The sequence below is a fragment of the Manis pentadactyla genome, chromosome 7, assembly GCF_030020395.1.
Source record: "Manis pentadactyla isolate mManPen7 chromosome 7, mManPen7.hap1, whole genome shotgun sequence".
Classification (NCBI taxonomy): domain Eukaryota; kingdom Metazoa; phylum Chordata; class Mammalia; order Pholidota; family Manidae; genus Manis; species Manis pentadactyla.
Window position 1 is genome coordinate 34,489,243 of NC_080025.1, and position 18,989 is coordinate 34,508,231.

The 18,989-nt window shown below is 37.4% G+C and overlaps 1 protein-coding gene across 7 annotated transcripts in view; it reads left to right on the forward strand.

The window, feature by feature from the left end:
- PSD3 (pleckstrin and Sec7 domain containing 3) overlaps positions 1-18,989 on the forward strand; it is a 476,158-nt gene that overhangs the window by 220,333 nt on the left and 236,836 nt on the right. For 3 of the 7 annotated variants that reach the window (XM_057505252.1, XM_057505253.1, XM_057505255.1), the window contains one exon: positions 14,453-14,543. In XM_057505252.1, coding sequence (XP_057361235.1) covers positions 14,453-14,543 — 91 coding nt within the window. Of the gene's footprint in view, positions 1-12,997; positions 13,148-14,452; positions 14,544-18,989 lie in introns of those variants that run through there. The other 4 variants (XM_036896299.2, XM_057505254.1, XM_036896301.2 and 1 more) reach the window with 2 other exon arrangements.

Genomic DNA, 18,989 nt, shown 5'->3' on the forward strand with positions numbered 1-18,989 from the left:
CACATAAGAATGCCTTTATCTTTTTGATATTAGCATGGGTTTATTTCTGGGCTCTCTATTCTGTTCCACTGATCTATGTGTCTATTAGTGTTTTCTTTTTTTTTTTTTGTTTTTTTTGTTTTTTTTTTTGAGAGGGCATATCTTATATTTATTGATCAAATAGTTGTTAACAACAATAAAATTCTGTATAGGGGACTCAATGCACAATCATTAATCAACCCCAAGCCTAATTCTCAACAGTCTCCAATCTTCTAAAGTATAATGAACAAGTTCTTACATTGTGAACAAATTCTTACATAGTGAATAAGTTCTTACATGGTGAACAGTGCAAGGGCAGTCATCACAGAAACTTTCGGTTTTGATCACGCATTATTAACTATAAACAATCAAGTCAAATATGAATATTTGTTTGATTTTTATACTTGATTTATATGTGAATCCCACATTTCTCCCTTTATTATTATTATTATTATTATTATTTTTAATAAAATGCTGAAGTGGTAGGTAGATGTAAGATAAAGGTAGAAAACTTAGTTTAGTGTTGTAAGAGAGCAAATGTAGATGATCAGGTATGTGCCTGTAGACTATGTGTTAATCCAAGCTATACAAGGGCAATAAAACATCCACGGATGCAGAAGATTTCTCTCAAAACGGGGGGAGAGGTTCTAAGCCTCACCTCTGTTGATCCCCAATTTCTCACCTGATGGCCCCCCTGCGACTGTGCCTGTCTTAGGTTGTTCCTCCCTTGAGGAATCTTACCCGTCTCTGGCTAACCAGTCATCTTCCGGGGCCATACAGGGAAATGTAAAGTTGGTAAGTGAGAGAGAGAAGCCTTATTGTTTGAAAAGGTTAGCTTTTTACTTCTTTGCAGATTTATGCCCTGTGGCTTCTATGCCTAGCATTTGTCCTGAGGTGTCTTTAGCACTTGGAGGAATTATGATACTCGGTAAGTTTGATATGAGGCACGAATTCTATTTAAGGGTTGTAATTAGGAAGGAAGAAGAAAAGCTATAGAGGTAGCAGATGAAAGAAAACATGGGAAGATTGATTATTTCTTTGACATATCTCCTTGTAGTGTAATTTAAGCATGTATAGGTTTTAAACTACTAATTAAATTGCACACACACATTAACATAAAAGGAATACAGTTACATAACCAAAGCAGATCTATAATTACCAGCCATCTCCAGTGAGGCCAAGAAAACCAGTTAGGCACCCTAGGCATTTGTGAAAATTAGTCTATGATATGATGGATATTGTCCAACTGTACTTGAACAATCTGAGGGAAATCAGACAAATAAAACAGCCCATTCCTGGGGACTGTTCACATCCCATATGTTCTTTTAACAGTAGATAGTCTGTAGTTGTAAGATTTTGGAGCGCTACAACTTGCACTTCTCCTAATTCTTGGTTGAGTTCCAACAGTGTAGATCCAGTCAAATTTGTTGTTTTACTGTATGCACAGGCCAGCTTAGATATCTCCTTCTTAATTCCAATGGCAAGTCCAGGAACTGGTGGGATGAATGCAGCTACAACTGCAGCATCACCTGGATCTTTGTTGAGGTTTTTTGATGATCATCTTCTGGTATGACTCTTCCAGAGAGTGCTGATGTTGGAAGATCTTCATATCGCATCTTAGTTCATTTTCTGGGTAGCCAAATTAGGCTTTGATCCTCTGTATAAACACAAACAGACCCTTTGCCCACACTTTGATCTGCCCTTTATACCATTGTGTAGAACTCATTGGAGGTCACCACACAGGAACTGCTTTTTTTTTTTTTTAAGAGAAAGGAATATTATCTGAAAAGTGTAACTCCATAGCCGATCATCTGACACCCTTTAAGTGATCAAAGTTAAAGATATTTAAATCATGCATTAATCGTTGATTTACAGTTAGTTTTATCCTATCATGGAATAATCCCCCTTTTCTTTCTTTCTTTTTTTTTTTTGTTAACTTTAATCTACACTTACATGAAGAATATTATGTTTACTTCGCTCTCCCCTATACCAGCTCCCCGCTATAAACCCCTTTACAGTCACTGTCCATCAGCATAGCAAAATGTTGTAGAATCACTACTTGTCTTCTCTGTGTTGTACAGCCCTCCCGTTTCTCCCATCCCCTCATGCATGCTGATCTTTATACCCCCCTTATTCCTACCCCCCCTTATCCCTCCCTACCCATCCATCCTCCCCAGTCCCTTTCCTTTTGGTACCTGTTAGTCCATTCTTGGGTTCTGTGATACCGCTGCTGTTTATTTCTTCAGTTTTTCCTTTGTTCTTCTACTCCACAGATCAGTGAAATCATTTGGTATTTCTCTTTCTCCGCTTGGCTTATTTCACTAAGCATAATACCCTCCAGCTCCATCCATGTTGCCGCAAATGGTAGGATTTGCCCTTTTCTTATGGCTGAGTAGTATTCCATTGTGTATATGTACCACATCTTCTTTATCCATTCATCTACCGATGGACATTTAGGTTATTTCCAATTCTTGGCTATTGTAAATAGTGCTGCGATAAACATAGGGGTGCATTGGTCTTTCTCAAACTTGATTGCTGCGTTCTTAGGGTAAATTCCTAGGAGTGCAATTCCTGGGTCAAATGGTAAGTCTGTTTTGAGCATTTTGATGAACCTCCATACTGCTTTCCACAATGGTTGAACAAGTTTACATTCCCACCAGCAGTGTAGGAGGGTTCCCCTTTCTCCACAGCCTCGCCAACATTTGTTGTTGTTTGTCTTTTGGATGGCAGCCATCCTTACTGGTGTGAGGTGATACCTCATTGTAGTTTTAATTTGCATTTCTCTGATAATTAGTGATGTGGAGCATCTTTTCATGTGTCAGTTGGCTATCTGTATTTCTTTTTTTGGAGAACTGTCTGTTCAGTTCCTCTGCCCATTTTTTAATTGGATTATTTGATTTTTGTTTGTTGAGGCGTGTGAGCTCTTTATATATTTTGGACGTCAAGCCTTTATCGGATGTGTCATTTTCAAATATATTCTCCCATACTGTAGGGTTCCTTTTTGTTCTATTGATGGTGTCTTTTGCTGTACAGAAGCTTTTCAGCTTAATATAGTCTCACTTGTTCATTTTTGCTGTTGTTTTCCTTGCCCGGGGAGATATGTTCAAGAAGAGGTCACTCATGTTTATGTCTAAGAGGTTTTTGCCTATGTTTTTTTCCACGAGTTTAATGGTTTCATGACTTACATTCAGGTCCTTGATCCATTTTGAATTTACTTTTGTATATGCGGTTAGACAATGGTCCAGTTTCATTCTCCTACATGTAGCTGTCCAGTTTTGCCAGCATCATCTGTTGAAGAGACTATCATTTCGCCACTGTATGTCCATGGCTCCTTTATCAAATATTAATTGACCATATATGTTTGGGTTAATGTCTGGATTCTCTAGTCTGTTCCACTGGTCTGTGGCTCTGTTCTTGTGCCAGTACCAAATTGTGTTGATTACTATGGCTTTATATTAGAGCTTGAAATTGGGGAGTGAGATCCCCCCTACTTTATTCTTCTTTCTCAGGATTGCTTTGGCTATTCGGGGTCTTTGGTGTTTCCATATGAATTTTTGAATTATTTGTTCCAGTTCATTGAAGAATGTTGCTGGTAATTTGATAGGGATTGCATCAAATCTGTATATTGGTTTGGGCAGGATGGCCATTTTGATGATATTAATTCTTCCTAGCCACGAGCATGGGATGAGTTTCCATTTGTTTGTGTCCCCTTTAATTTCTCTTAAGAGTGACTTGTAGTTTTCAGAGTATAGGTCATTCACTTCTTTGATTAGATTTATTCCTAGGTATTTTATTCTTTTTGATGCAATTGTGAATGGAGTTGTTTTCCTGATTTCTCTTTCTATTGGTTCATTGTTAGTGTATAGGAAAGCTACAGATTTCTGTGTGTTAATTTTGTAACCTGCAACTTTGCTGTATTCCGATATCAGTTCTAGTAGTTTTGGGGTGGAGTCTTTAGGGTTTTTTATGTACAATATCATGTCATCTGCGAATAGTGACAGTTTAACTTCTTCTTTACCAATCTGGATTCCTTGTATTTCTTTGTTTTGTCTGATTGCCGTGGATAGGACCTCCAGTACTATGTTAAATAGCAGTGGGGAGAGTGGGCATCCCTGTCTAGTTCTTGATCTCAGAGGAAAAGCTTTCAGCTTCTCACTGTTCAGTATAATGTTGGCTGTGGGTTTATGATATATGGCCTTTATTATGTTGAGGTACTTGCCCTCTATTCCCATTTTGCTGCTAGTTTTTATCATGAATGGATGTTGAATTTTGTCAAATGCTTTTTCAGCATCTGTGGAGATGATCATGTGGTTTTTGTCTTTCTTTTTTTGATGTGGTGGATGATGTTGATGGATTTTCGAATGTTGTACCATCCTTGCATCCCTGTGATGAATCCCACTTGGACATGGTGTATGATCCTTTGATATACTTTTGTATTCTGTTTGCTAGTATTTTATTAAGTATTTTTGCATCTACATTCCTCAGGGATATTGGTCTGTAATTTTCTTTTTTGGCGGGGTCTTTGCCTGGTTTTGGTATTAGGGTGATGTTGGCTTCATAGAATGAGTTTTGGAGTACTCCCTCCTCTTCTATTTTTTTGGAAAACTTTAAGGAGAATGGGTATTATGTCTTCTCTGTGTGTCTGATAAAATTCCGAGGTAAATCCGTCTGACCCGGGTGTTTTGTTCTTGGGTAGGTTTTTGATTACCGTTTCAATTTCTTTGCTCGTAATTGGTTTGTTTAACTTTTGTGTTTCTTCTTGGTCAGTCTTGGAAGGTTGTATTTTTCTAGGAAGTTGTCCATTTCTTCTAAGTTTTCCAGCTTGTTGGCATATAGGTTTTCATAGTAGTCTTTAATAATTCCTTGTATTTATGTGGAGTCTGTCGTGATTTTTCTGTTCTCATTTGTGATTCTGTTGATTTGTGTTGATTCTCTTTTTCTCTTAATAAGTCTGGCTAGAGGCTTATCTATTTTGTTTATTTTGTCAAAGAACCAGCTCTTGGTTTCATTGATTTTTTGCTATTGTTTTATTCTTTTCAATTTTGTTTATTTCTTCTCTGATCTTTATTATGTCCCTCCTTCTGCTGACTTTAGGCCTCATTTGTTCTTCTTTTTCCAATTTCGATAATTGTGATGTTAGACTATTCATTTGGGATTGCTCTTGCTTCTTCAAGTGTGCCTGGATTGCTATATGCTTTCCTCTTAAGACTGTTTTCGCTGCGTCCCTCAGAAGTTGGGGCTTTGTGTTATTGTTGTCATTTGTTTCTATATACTCCCTGATCTCTATTTTAATTTGTTCGTTGATCCATTGATTATTTAGGAGCATGTTGTTAAGCCTCCATGTGTTTGTGAGCCTTTTTGTTTTCTTTGTAGAATTTATTTCTAGTTTTATACCTTTGTGGTCTGAAAAGTTGGTTGGTAGATTTTCAATATTTTGGATTTTGCTGAGGCTCTTTTTGTGGGCTAGTATGTGGTCTATTCTGGAGAATGTTCCATGTGCACTTGAGAAGAATGTATTTCCTGTTGCTTTTGTATGTAGAGTTCTATAGATGTCTATTAGGTCCATCTGCTCTACTGTGTTGTTCAGTGCTTCCGTGTCCTTACTTATTTTCTGCCCGGTGGATCTATCCTTTGGGATGAGTGGTGTGTTGAAGTCTCCTAGAATGAATGCATTTCCCTCTTTAGTTCTGTTAGTATTTGTTTCACATATGCTGGTGCTCCTGTGTTGGGTACATATATATTTAGAATGGTTATATCCTCTTGTTGGACTAAGTCCTTTATCATTATGTAGTGTCCTTCTTTATCTCTTATTACTTTCTTTGTTTTGAAGTCTGTTTTGTCTGATATTAGTACTGCAACCCCTGCTTTCTTCTCGCTGTTGTTTGCCTCAAATATGTTTTTCCATCCCTTGACTTTTAGTCTGTACATGTCTTTGGGTTTGAGGTAAGTTTCTTGTAAGCAGCATATAGATGGGTCTTGCTTTTTTATCCATTCTATTACTCTGTGTCTTTTGATTGGTGCATTCATTCCTTTTACATTTAGGGTGACTATTGAAAGATATGTACTTATTGCCATTGCAGGCTTTAAATTCGTGGTTACCAAAGGTTCAAGGTTAGCCTCTTTAGTATCTTACTGCCTAACTTAGCTCGCTTATTGAGCTGCTATATACACTGTCTGGAGATTCTTTTCTTCTCTCCCTTCTTATTCCTCCTCCTCCATTCTTCATATGTTGCATGTTTTGTTCTGTGCTCTTTCTAGGAGTGCTCCCATCTAGAGCAGTCCCTGTAAGATGTCCTGTAGAGGTGGTTTGTTGGAAGCAAATTCCCTCAGCTTTTGCTTGTCTGGGAATTGTTTAATCTCGCCATCATATTTAAATGATAGTCGTGCTGGATACAGTATCCTTGGTTCAAGGCCCGTCTGTTTCATTGCATTAAATATATCATGCCATTCTCTTCTGGCCTGTAGGGTTTCTGTCGAGAAGTCTGATGTTAGCCTGATGAGTTTTCCTTTATAGGTGACCTTTTTCTCTCTAGCTGCTTTTAAAACTCTTTCCTTGTCCTTGATATTTGCCATTTTAATTATTGTGTGTTTTGGTGTTGTCCTCTTTGATCCCTTCTGTTGTGAGTTCTGTGTGCTTCCATAGTCTGAGCAACTATTTCCTCCCCCAGTTTAGGGAAGTCTCAGCAATTATTTCTTCAAATACACCTTCAATCCCTTTTTCTCTCTCTTCTTCTTCTGGTACCCCTATAATGCCGATATTGTTCCTTTTGGATTGTTCACACAGTTCTCTTAATATTGTTTCATTCCTGGAGATCCTTTTATCTCTCTCTGTGTCAGCTTCTATGCGTTCCTGTTCTCTGGTTTCAATTCCATCAATGGCCTCTTGCATCTTATCCATTCTGCTTATAAACCCTTCCAGAGTTTGTTTCATTTCTGTAATCTCCTTTCTGGCATCTGTGATCTCCCTCTGGACTTCATCCCATATCCCTTGTGTATTTCTCTGCATCTCTGTCAGCATGTTTATGATTTTTATTTTGAATTCTTTGTCAGGAAGACTGGTTAGGTCTGTCTCCTTCTCTGGAGTCTCTGTTATCTTGGTTTGCCTGTAATTTTGTCTTTTCATGGTGAGAGGAATAGTTTGCAGAGCTGGGACGAGTGACGGCTGGAAGAACTTCCCTTCTTGTTGGTTTGTGGCCCTCCTCTCCTGGGAGAACAGCGACCTCTAGTGGCTTGTGCTGGGTAGCTGCGCGCAGACAGGGCTTCTGCTTCCTGCCCGGCTGCTACGGAGTTTATCTCCGCTGTTGCTGTGGGCGTGACGCGGCCTGGCTCCGGCTTCTGCTCCAAAGTGGTGGAGTCCCATTGGAGGGGGAGCGGCGGGAGTCTATTTATCTCCGTAAGGGGCTTCCTTGCTCCCTGCAGCCCAGGGTATTAGGGTGCCCAGAGATCCCTGGATTCCCTACCTCTGGATTAAGTGTCCCTCTCTGCCCCTTTAAGACTTCCAAAAAGCACCCACCAAAACAAAACAACGACCAGGAAAAAAAAAATTTTTTTATTAAAAAAAATAAATAAATAAAAAATGGCCGCTCGTTTTTCTTTATTCTCTGGCGCCAGCCTCAGGCATCTGCTCACCGGTCTTGCTGCCCTGTTTCCCTAGTATTGTGGTCCCTATCCCTTTAAGACTTCCAAGAAGTGCTCATCAAAATAAAACAACAACAACAAAAAATTGGCTGCTCACTTTTCTTTTGTTCTCTGGCGCCAGCCTCCGATACCCACTCGCCGGTCTTGCTGCCCTGTTTCCCTAGTACTGGGTTCCCTGTTCCTTTATGACTTCTAAAAAGCGCTCGCCAAAACAAAACAACAACAACAACAAAAAATGGCCTCTCGCTTTTCTTATGTCCTCCTGCGCCAAGCCTCCGGTATCCGCTCACCGTTCTTGCTGCCCTGTTTCCCTAGAATCCAGGGCCCCACGCATGCACTGTGTCTGCACTCTGGTCCGGATGGCTGGGGTTGGGTGTTCAGCTGTCCTGGGCTCCGTCTCCCTCCCGCTCTGCCTACTCTTCTCCTGCTGGGAGCTGGGGGGAGGGGCGCTCGAGTCCCGCTGGGCCAGAGCTTGTATCTTACCCCCTTCGTGAGGCGCTGGGTTCTCGCAGGTGTGGATGTGGTCTGGACGTTGTCCTGTGTCCTCTGGTCTTTATTCTAGGAAGAGTTGTCTTTGTTATATTTTCATAGATATATGTGGTTTCAGGAGGAGATTTCCGCTGCTCTACTCACGCTGCCATCTTGACTCCCTAGTGTTTTCTTTTTTGGGATAAATACCCAGGAGTCAAATTACTGGGTTGTATGTTACTTCTATTTTTAATTTTTTGAGAAAATACATACTGTTTTCCGCAGTGGCTGCACCAATTTACAATCCCACTGACATTGCAGAAAGGTTCACTTTTCTTCTCATCCTCGCAAATGTGTTATTTCTTGTCTTTTTGGTACTAATTCTGTCTAATGTGAGGTCATAATGCATTGTGGCTTTGTTTTGCATTCCCTGATGATTAGGTATGTTGAGCATTTTTCATGTACCTGTTTGACATGTGTATTGTCTTATTCAGAAAAATATCTATTGTTTATTTTTTAATTGGATTTTTTATTTTTGCAACAAAGGCTGCCTTTTTGTTGATAGTTTCCTTTGCTGTGCAAAAAAACTTTTTAGTTTGGTGTAGTCCAATTGTTTATTTTTGCTTTTGTTTCTGTTTCCTGAAGAGACAGATCCTGAAAAATACTGCTTAAGGCTGATGTCCAAAAGTTTACTGCCTGTGTTTTCTTTCAGGATTTTTATGGTTTCCAGTCTTACATTCAAGTATTTAATCCATTTTTAGTTTTTTTTTTTAATATGGTATAAGAAAATGGTCCAGTTTCATTCTTTTGCAAATAGATGTCCAGCTTTCCCAGCACCCTTATTGAAGACTGTCCTTTCTTCATTGTATATTCTTGCCTCCTACGTCATAATTAATAGACTCTGTAAGCATGAGTTTATTTATGGGCTCTGTATTCTGTCCCCTGCTCTGTGTCTGTTTTTATGTACTATACTGTTTTGATTACTGTAGCTTTGTATTATAGTTTGAAATCTGTGAGTGTGGTACCTCTAGCGTTGTTCTTCATTGTCAAGATTGCTTTGGCTATTTAGAGTCTTTTGTGGTTTCACTCATATTCTAGGATTATTTGTTCTAGTTCCATGAAAAATGCTATTGGTATTTTGATAGAGATTGCATTGAATCTATTAATTGGTTTGGATAGTATGAACATTTTAACAAAATTGATTTTTCCTTCCATGAACACAGTATATCTTTCCATTGACTAGTGTTGCCTTCCATTTCTTTTATCAGTTTTCGGAGTACAGGTCTTTCATGTCTTTGGTTAAATCTGTTCCTAGGTATTTTACTGTTTTTGATGCAGTTTTAAAAATTTCTTTCTACATGTTCATTTTTAGTGTATAAAAATGTAACTGATTTCTGTATATTAATTTTATATACTGTCACTACTGAATTCATTTATTAGTTCCAATAGTCTTTTCATAGAGTCTTAAGGGTTTTCTATATACAATATCATGTCATTTGAAAATAGTGACAATTTAATGTCTTCCTTATCTATTTGGATGCCTTTTATATCTCTTTCTTCTCTGATTGCTATGGCTAGGACTTCGAGTACTGTGTTGAATAAAAATAGTGAGACTGGCCATTCTTGACTTGTTCCTAATCTTAGAGGAAAAGCTTTTAGCTTTTCATCATTGAGTATGATCTTAGCTGTGGGTTTCTCATATATGCCTTTATTGTGTTGAGGTATGTTTCTTCTAAACCTACTTTGTTGAGGGTTTTTAAATCATGAATGGATGTTGAATTTTGTCAGTGCTTTCTCTGCATCTGTTGAGATGATCATATGACTTTTATCCTTTATTTTATTAATATGGTATATCATGTTGATTGATCTGTGAATATTGATTCATCCTTGCATCCCTGGAATAAATTGCAGTGATCATGGTCAGTGCTACTGTTAATGTATTGTTGAATTCAGTTTGCTAATATTTTGTTGATAATTTTTGCATCTATGTTCATTAGTGATATTGTCCATTTTTTTGTGGTCTTTGGTTTTTGGTATCAGGGTAATATTGGCCATATTGAATGAATTTGGAATCATTCCTTCCTTTTCTGTTTTTGGGAACAGTTTGAGAAGGGTAAATAGTAACTTCTCCTTTAAATGTTTGTTAGAGTTCATGTGTGAAGACATTTATCCTAGATTTTTGTTTTTTGGGTGTTTTTTGATTACCAATTCAATCATAAATAATTGTATGCCTCTAAAAATGTATCCATTTCTTCTAGTTTGTCTACATTATTGATGTATAATTTTTCATGGTAGTTTATAGTCCTCTGTATTTCTGTGGTGTCAGTTGTAACTTCTCATCTTTCATTTCTGATTGTATTTATTTGAATCCTCTCTTTTTCCTGATGAGTTTAGCTAAAGGTTTATCAATTTTATCTTTTCAAAAAACCATCCCTTAGTTTCATTGAACTTTTCTTTTTCCTTTTTTTTTTTTTACTGTCCATTTATTTCTTCTCTGATGTTATTATTTCCTTTGTTCTACTAATTTGGGGCATTGTTTGTTCTTCTTTCCCTTCTTCCTTTTGGTGTAGGGTTAAATTGTTAATTTGAGATTTTTCTTGTTTCTTGAGTTAGGCTTAGAACACTATAAGCTTTCCTCTTAGCACTGCTTTTCTTGCATCCCAAAGATTTTGAACCAGTGAACCGGTGTGTTTTTATTTTCATTTTCATTTGTTTCCAGGTATATTTTGACTTCTATGTTGACCCATTGGTCTTAGGTAATGTTGTTTATTTTCCAAGTGTATCTGCTTTTTTTCCAATTGTTTTATTGTAATTGACTTCCAGTTTCTTATCATTGTATTTGGAAAAGCTGCTTGATATGATTTCAGTCTTCTTAAATTTATTGACACCTGTTTTGTGGTCTGTTAACATATCTCTATTCTGAAAAGTGTTCTGTATGTACTTGAAAAGAACATGTATTCTACTATTGTTGGGTGGAATGTTCTGTGTATATCTGTTATGTTCATCTGGTCTGATGTCTTGTTCAAAGCCACTGTCCCCTGTTGATTTTTTTGTCTGAATTATCCATCCATTGATGTAAATGAGGTGTTAAACTCTCCTAATATTACTGTATTCATTTCAATTCTCCCCTTATGTCTGTTAATATCTGTTTTCTATATTTAGGTACTACTATGCTGAGTGCAGAGAAGTTTACAATTGTTATATCCTCTTGTTGGATTGATCCTTTTATCATTATGTAATGCTCTTGTCTTTTGTTATACTCTTTGTTTTGAAGTCTATTTTGTCTGATAAAAGTATAGTTACCCCATCTTTTTTTCATGTCTGTTTGCATGGAATATCTTTTTCCATCCTTTCACTTTCAGCCTGATGTGTCTTTAGGTCTGAAGAGAGTCTCTGTAGGAAGCATATAGATTGTTTTGCTTTTTTTATCCATTCAGTTATCCTGTGTCTTTTGATTGGAGCATTTATACCATTTATATTTAAAGTAATTATTGGCAGATATGGACTTATTGCCATTTTGTTCATTGTTTTCTGGTTGTTTTTGTAATTCTTCCTTTCTTCTTTTCTTGTTCTTTTCTCTTGTGTTTGATGACTTTAGTCTTATGCTTGGATTACTTTTTTTCCATTTTTTGTGTATCCATAGGTTTTGGGTTTGTGGTTACCACAAGTTTCATATATGACAACCTATGTATTTAGCAGTCTATGTTAGGGTGATGGTCAGTCAAGTTTTCACACATTCTGTTAATATATTTTTACTCCCTCCTCCATGTTTTTATGTATATATTTTACGTCTTTTTGTTTATCTTGTATATCTCTTAACAAATTTTTCTAGGTATAATTGATTGTACCATGTTTGTCTTTTAACCTTCATATTAGTTTATGATTGATGTACCTTTATCTTTATGTTCACTTTGACCAATGGAATTTTTCCCTTTCATAGTCTTCTTCCAGTTTTGCCTTTCCTTGTCTGCTTCAAGAAATCCCTTTAACATTTCTTCTAAAGCCCCTTTAGTGATGATGAACTCTTTTAACTTTTGTCTAGGAAACTCTTTTTCAATTCTGAATAACTTTAGGTAGAGAATTCTTGGTTGTAGGTTTTTCCCTTTCAGCACTTTGAATATACCATTCCTCTCCTTTCTGGCCTGCAACATTTGTGCTGAACAATCAGCTGATACTTTATGGTGTTTCCCTGGTACATAATTAGTTGCTTTTCTCCCGCTGCTTCTAAGAGTCTCTCTTTATCTTTTATTTTTGATGTTTTAATTTCCCCATGTCTTCGTGTGGCCCTCCTCAGGGTCATCCTGTTTGTGGCTTTCTGTGCTTCCTGGGCCTGGATGTCTGATTCTTTCCCTAGATTGGGGAAGTTTTCAGCTATTATTCTTCAAGTAAGTTTCCTTTCCCTTTCTCTCTTCTCTGGGAGCCTTAAAATTTGAATTTTAGTATGCTTGATATTGTTTTAGTGGTCCCTTTACCGAACCTCATTTTTTGAAATTCTTTCTTTTTACTCTATCTTGGTTGCTCTCCCCTTTCCTGTCTTCCAGATTGCTGATCCATTCTTCGGCCTCATCTCTTCTGTTGTTGAATGCCTCTAGTTTATTTTTCATTTTGTTTATTGTAATCTTCAGCTCTGATTGATTCTTTTATATTTTCTGTTTTTCTTAAAGTTCTTGCTAAGTTCACCCACTTTTCTCTAAGTCCGATGAACATCTTTATGACCATTGCTTTCAACTCTTTATTAGATAGATACGTTGCATATCTCCATTTCATTTAGGTCTTTTTGTGACATTTTGTCTTGTTCTTTCATTGAAACATATTTCTGTGTCTCCTGATTTTGTCTGATTCTCTTTTTGTTTGTATGTATGTCTCCTGGTTTCAAAAGTAGTGGCCTTAGGTAGAAGATGTCCTGTGGTACCAGAATCCACAATCACCCCTGATCACCAGAATCAGGCCCATTAGGGGTGTCCCCTGCAAGGACTGCATGCACCCTCCTATTGTGATTCAGCTGAAATTGCTGGGCTTGCTGGTGAGTAGGGCTGACCCCCAGTCTGCCTGTCTGTAGTGTTAGGCCAGGACTGCTGCAGGTATACTGTTGGGTGGGGCTTGCCCACAGGGCACCTGCTGGCTGAGGCACTGACTATAGCTGATGTGGGCTTGCTAGTGGGTGTGGTTAGCTCCAGAAGTAGGTGGATGATGGGCTTGTAGGTAGGCAAGGCTGACATCTTGCTCCCCAGGAGTTACTCTGGAAGCGTGCCAGTCTCATCTGGGGCTGCTTGCTTGCTCAGTATGTTGGGGCAGGAGCTGCTTTGGAGGGACTCCCTCTGAGTAGGTGGGTTGTATGAGGTAGCTCTGCAGGGGAACTCTGGGGCAGGGTGAGTGGTGCTAGCAAGGCAGATGGAGAACTGGCTCTCACCAGCATTTGGCCAGCATAGGCTGAAGGACAGTGAGAAAAATGACACCTGCCAGTATTTCCTTTCCAGCCGAAAGCTCCTACAGATCCCCACCCCTCCAGCACATGCCCTAATATTATCCAGTAAATCTCCTTCATGTACAACCAGATGCTTTTCAAACTGCTGCCCTTGCCTGCTTCTTGGATCAGGTGATATAGTGTGCTGGCCCTTTAAGAGCAGGTCCTGTTTCCTGTAGCCCCCAGGCTGACCCATAGTTGAGGCCCCTGGATATGAGCCCTGCTGGTTTCAAAGCCATATAGTATGGGGCTTGTCTTCCTAGTGCAGATACCCCGGGTGGGGGTGCCCAGTGTGGGGCGTGATGTGCCCTCCTCAGGGAGGGCCTCCCTGCCTGTGATAACCCTTCCACTTGTGGGCCATGTGAGGGTTCCCACCATGCCTCTGCCTGTTACCCTTCCCACTGTGGCATTTTGCCTAAGGAAGTGCTGACCGGCTAGTCTCCAGGTCCCTGCAGAGTGAGCTGTGTTACATGGAGCTGTTGCCTTGGTGTGTCTGTGTGAGGAGGGGGCTCAGGATCCCCTGCTGCACCAGCCTCCTGCTCTCGTTCCCATCCATGTTTCTCATTAAAATCTACATTATATATTTAAAGGTATCAGTTTTTTCAGTTTTTTTTATTGGTTAAAATAAATGGTGTAATTTTGCTATTTATATTTAATGGCAATTCTAAAAGGATAAGCCATCTGTTTTTCTTATGCATATAAATTCTTATCATGTGTATGTATGTACATATACACATATATCGGGTGGTATGTGTGTATTCATGTTTTGAAAAATGAAATCAGTCTTGCTTTGCTTAATCACATCTTTAAGAATCGATCTTAATCCTATGTATGTCATTATGATGTATTATTTGCTGTATTCCAGAACATTGGAAAGAAGATGACCTGCCAAGAGTTCATTGCAAACCTCCAAGGGGTAAATGAGGGTGGTGATTTCTCCAAGGATCTCCTGAAAGTAAGCACTGAAATAATTGTTTTGCATATGTTTGTATTTTTGGCTTACATTTTAATCCAAAGTAAACTGGCTGAGGCTCACTTAAGTGTATCGATTTCTTGCTCTTGGTTTTATTGGTGATGTTTCTATTGGGCCTTGTCCTTGGTGCAAGAAACTATAAAGTATCCTTCAACTATTAATTGCTAAAAGTCCACATTGTAATCAGTAATACTGAGATAACAAGTAGGTTTGGAATAATAGTGATACAAATAGTGGGACATTTTTTATTTATTTTGCAAGGAGACTGTCAGAACTTGAGAAAAGGTACGAATATGTATTCATTATGGGAACAAAAGGCATTTGCAGACTAATGGAAGCAGTTCCGACTATTCAGTCTCTAGGTACAGAGCCACTTGGGTTGTCTTTGGAATAAATTAAATCTGAGTAATTGTAGAATGCCTGAATTATTTGCACTCAATTTTATTATTGGCAACAATCAGCATGTTTTTCCCTATAATTAGATGGTTTTCAAGGAGTCAACAAAATGGAGTTTATAACATTCTAAAGCTGTATAAATGAAATATGCATTTGAACAAATACAAAATAGTGATTGATAATGGATGCAAATATTTTAGAAGTTGAGGATAAGATATGCACATTGAGAGTGTGATTTATACAGATTGCTATTTGAATCTGGCCTTTCATTTTATAACTGTGCAATACGGATTTTCTCTGGCAGTTGTTTTGAGTGAATGCTATGAAGGGCAGCATATTTGAATCATGGTATAATCTAGACAGGTACCATTTGAAAGATAAGTATTATATTTTATACAAGTTCTAAACTATATAAAATATATAGAATAGAGTTCTGCCAGACTTGGAAAGAAATATATGCTGTAGAAAATGAAAGATGGTATAAAAATAGGGTATTATGAGATTCTAAGTCTCACTGATTTTAATTGAAGCTCATTAAAAAATTGTACTATGAAAAAAGTAGGAAGAAAAGTAGCTTCAAGTTATATAAGGAAGGTATTTTTTAACTTGTTCTTTACAGAGCAAATGCTGCCATTTCTGAAACTAATTCCAAATGAGAGTGAGAAATAAAGGTGTTGGACTGTGACATGATAAATATGTTCTGTAATCCATTGGTGATGCAGGTAGAGCTGACACAAGCCCCCAAGCTCACAAGCCTTTTTTCTGACGTGATATTAACATGGAAAATAATAGAGCCTTTTATGTAAGAGTGGATTTGTGAGGCTTTTATGAAGTTATGGCAGAAGTAGAAATTGACAGGATTTTAGATTTGAATGGGAGACTCATGGTTACATGCTTGACTGTGGTAAATTACTGGTGGGTTTAGAGCAGTTGCACGGAGCTATCTAAAACCAAACGCAGCCGCTGTAACCTTGGGTTAATGTATTCTTTGATTTACTCTGCCCAGAATTTACTGGATGGATTTGTTGCAGTTGTACAAGTGAGATCATGTTTGCAAATCTCAAGGGGGCAAATACGTATTATTCTGTTCTTCATTTATGATGGGAAGAGGGCAGTGAAATGACACGAAAATGACAGAGGTACTTAGTATACAAATTATTAAGTAATATAAGAGTCCCTTTCATAACAGACTCCAGCCGCTCACCACCCAAGATGAGTTTTCCATTTCAGTAAAAATCTGACAGCGAATTTCAACAGGAAAAGGTTTTCCTCAGGCCATTTTTGTTCCATGTGACTCTTCTCTGTGGCTATTCCTTTCCTCCCCCTCCTGCCTCTTCCTACTTCTGTTTCTCCTTATTTCTGCATTTTACTTTCTCTTCTGTTTTGGTGTTCTCTTTGTCTCTTCTTCACTTCTCATTGCATAGAGGGAGAGACACAGGTACTTTGGACCGATGTGTGCCAGTTATTTGAATTAAATTAGAAGGAAAGTAGCCATTTCAAAGTAAACTTATGTGAATGAAGGGAATACACAATAGGTAGTAAGAGAAAAGGAGCCAGTGACAGGTGGCGCAGGAATGTACGGGTGGGTACTGGCTGCACACTCGTTCCACTTGACGGAGTCCAGACTGAAGATTTTGCCAATGAGACATGAAACCCCAGTTGTTTTCTATCCCAGCTCTTTTCCTGCCACCTACATTCCATACTTAAATAATGTTCTCCTTGATACTTTTATCCTAGTCATAGATAGGTCTTTAGTATTTTATTTTTATTGAATGACAATTGAATTCAGTAGTTACCAACAGGACTTAGAAACTAAGAATTAACTAAAAATTATCTTCTTTGATTTAAGAATTTCTATATTATCTTAATGATGCAGAGGATACAAATAACAAAATACCTAAGCCTTTCAGAATGATGCTGATATAACTAGAAAAAAGGTACCATTTGCAGTGTTTTAAAAGCATACCTCCTCCTAAATATGCTTAAACACACAAATAGCTTTGCAGAATGGTTCCAGTTACAAGGCATTATCACTGGAAATCATAAAAAATCTGGTAAATAAATCTTGTGTGGGCTAGTCAATAACATTCCACCTTTTGAGGCTATTGCTTATGATTGGATTTGTGACTTTAGAATATTATTCGGAAGTTTAATTTTTGTTTTTTTAGAAATTGCTTGCTTTCCTTGGGGATGTACTAACTTTGAAATTACTTTGTAGTCTCTTAAGGAAGACTGAAAGTTTTTTCACTCTCAGGTGTGTAGTTAATGGTGAAGAGAGAGGAGTGTGCATGTGTGTGCATGTGTGTGTGTGCATGTGCCTGGGTGCCCACACACTTTAGGGTCGCTAAGTAGTGGGGAGTGACAGTGACATTGACAGAAGATAACTTAGCATGCTTGGCTTAGTGAAATTCACATGCGTCCACTACTAATGGAATGATAAATAACATAGTGAATTAAATTGTTTCCTATTCTATTAGTTAGAGTGCCAGCAGTTCTTAAGCAGATGCATTTGTTTTCCCTTGCTTTCTAAAAGACAGAATTTAGGTGAGGTTCTTTTAAAAATTGCCTTCACATATGTAGCAGGCTAAAAGCATTATATATATATATATATATATATATATATATATATATATATTTTTTTTTTTTTTGTAGATAATTATTTTTTATTGAAGGGTAGTTGAGACACAGTATTACATTAGTTTCAGGTGTACAACACAGTGATTCAACATTTATATACATGATAATTCTAGATACCAGCTATCACCATACCAAGTTGTTACAATATTTTGACTATATTCCTTATGCTATACATTACATCCCGGTTACTTATTTATTTTACAATTGGAAGTGTGTACTTTTTTTTTGTTTTTTTGTTTCTTTTTTTTGTTTTGTTTTTTTGTGAGGGCATCTCTCATATTTATTGATCAAATGGTTGTTAACAATAAAATTCTGTATAGGGGAGTCACTGCTCAACGCACAATCATTAATCCACCCCAAGCCTAATTTTCGTCAGTCTCCAATCTTCTGAAGCATAACGAACAAGTTCTTACATAGAGAACAAATTCTTACATAGTGAATAAGTTACATGGTAAACAGTACAAGGGCAGTCATCACAGAAACTTTCGGTTTTGCTCATGCATTATGAACTATAAACAGTTCAAATATGAATACTCATTTGATTTTTTTTTAAATGTGACAAAAATATTTTTTATTTTAATTCTTTGTGCTTTCTTGAGGTAGAATGGTTAAGGTGCACAACTTGGCTTGATACACTTACATATTGCAAAATGATCACCTGCATAGCATAAGCCAACACCTCCATCATATCACATAATTACCATTTCTTTTTTGTAGTGAGAATGTTTAAAATCTACTCTTTTAGCAACTTTCAAGTATATAATACAGAAGTATTAATTATAATCACTAGGCTATACATTAGAGTCCCATAACTTACACATGTTGTAACTGGATGTTTGCCCCAACATCTCCCCATTTCCCCAATCCTTAGCCCTCTCCACCACCCACAACTGGTAGCCACCACTCTACTGTTTTTATAAGTTTCCAAATGCAGTAACATTTTATTTTAACAGTTGGGGAATTTGGCTTAGGTACATGAAAATTCTTTATATTATTTTTGCAAACCTTATTCTAAGTCTGAAATTTATTTCAAAATTCAAAATTAAGAGTTAAACCAACCGCAAGAGCACTACTATACTTATGATCACAGTAGGAAGTATTTTTTTTTATATTAAGCATCGCTTTATGTATTTAGCGCTTCATTAACGCTGGTATTTTTTTTTTTTTATTGAAGGGTAGTTGACAACAGTATTACATTACATTAGTTTCAGGTGTACAACACAGTGATTCAACATTTATATACATGATAATTCTAGGTACCAGCTATCACCATACCAAGTTGTTACAATATTTTGACTATATTCTTTATGCTATACATTACATCCCGGTTACTTATTTATTTTACAATTGGAAGTGTGTTTATATATATATATATATATATTTTGTGAGGGCATC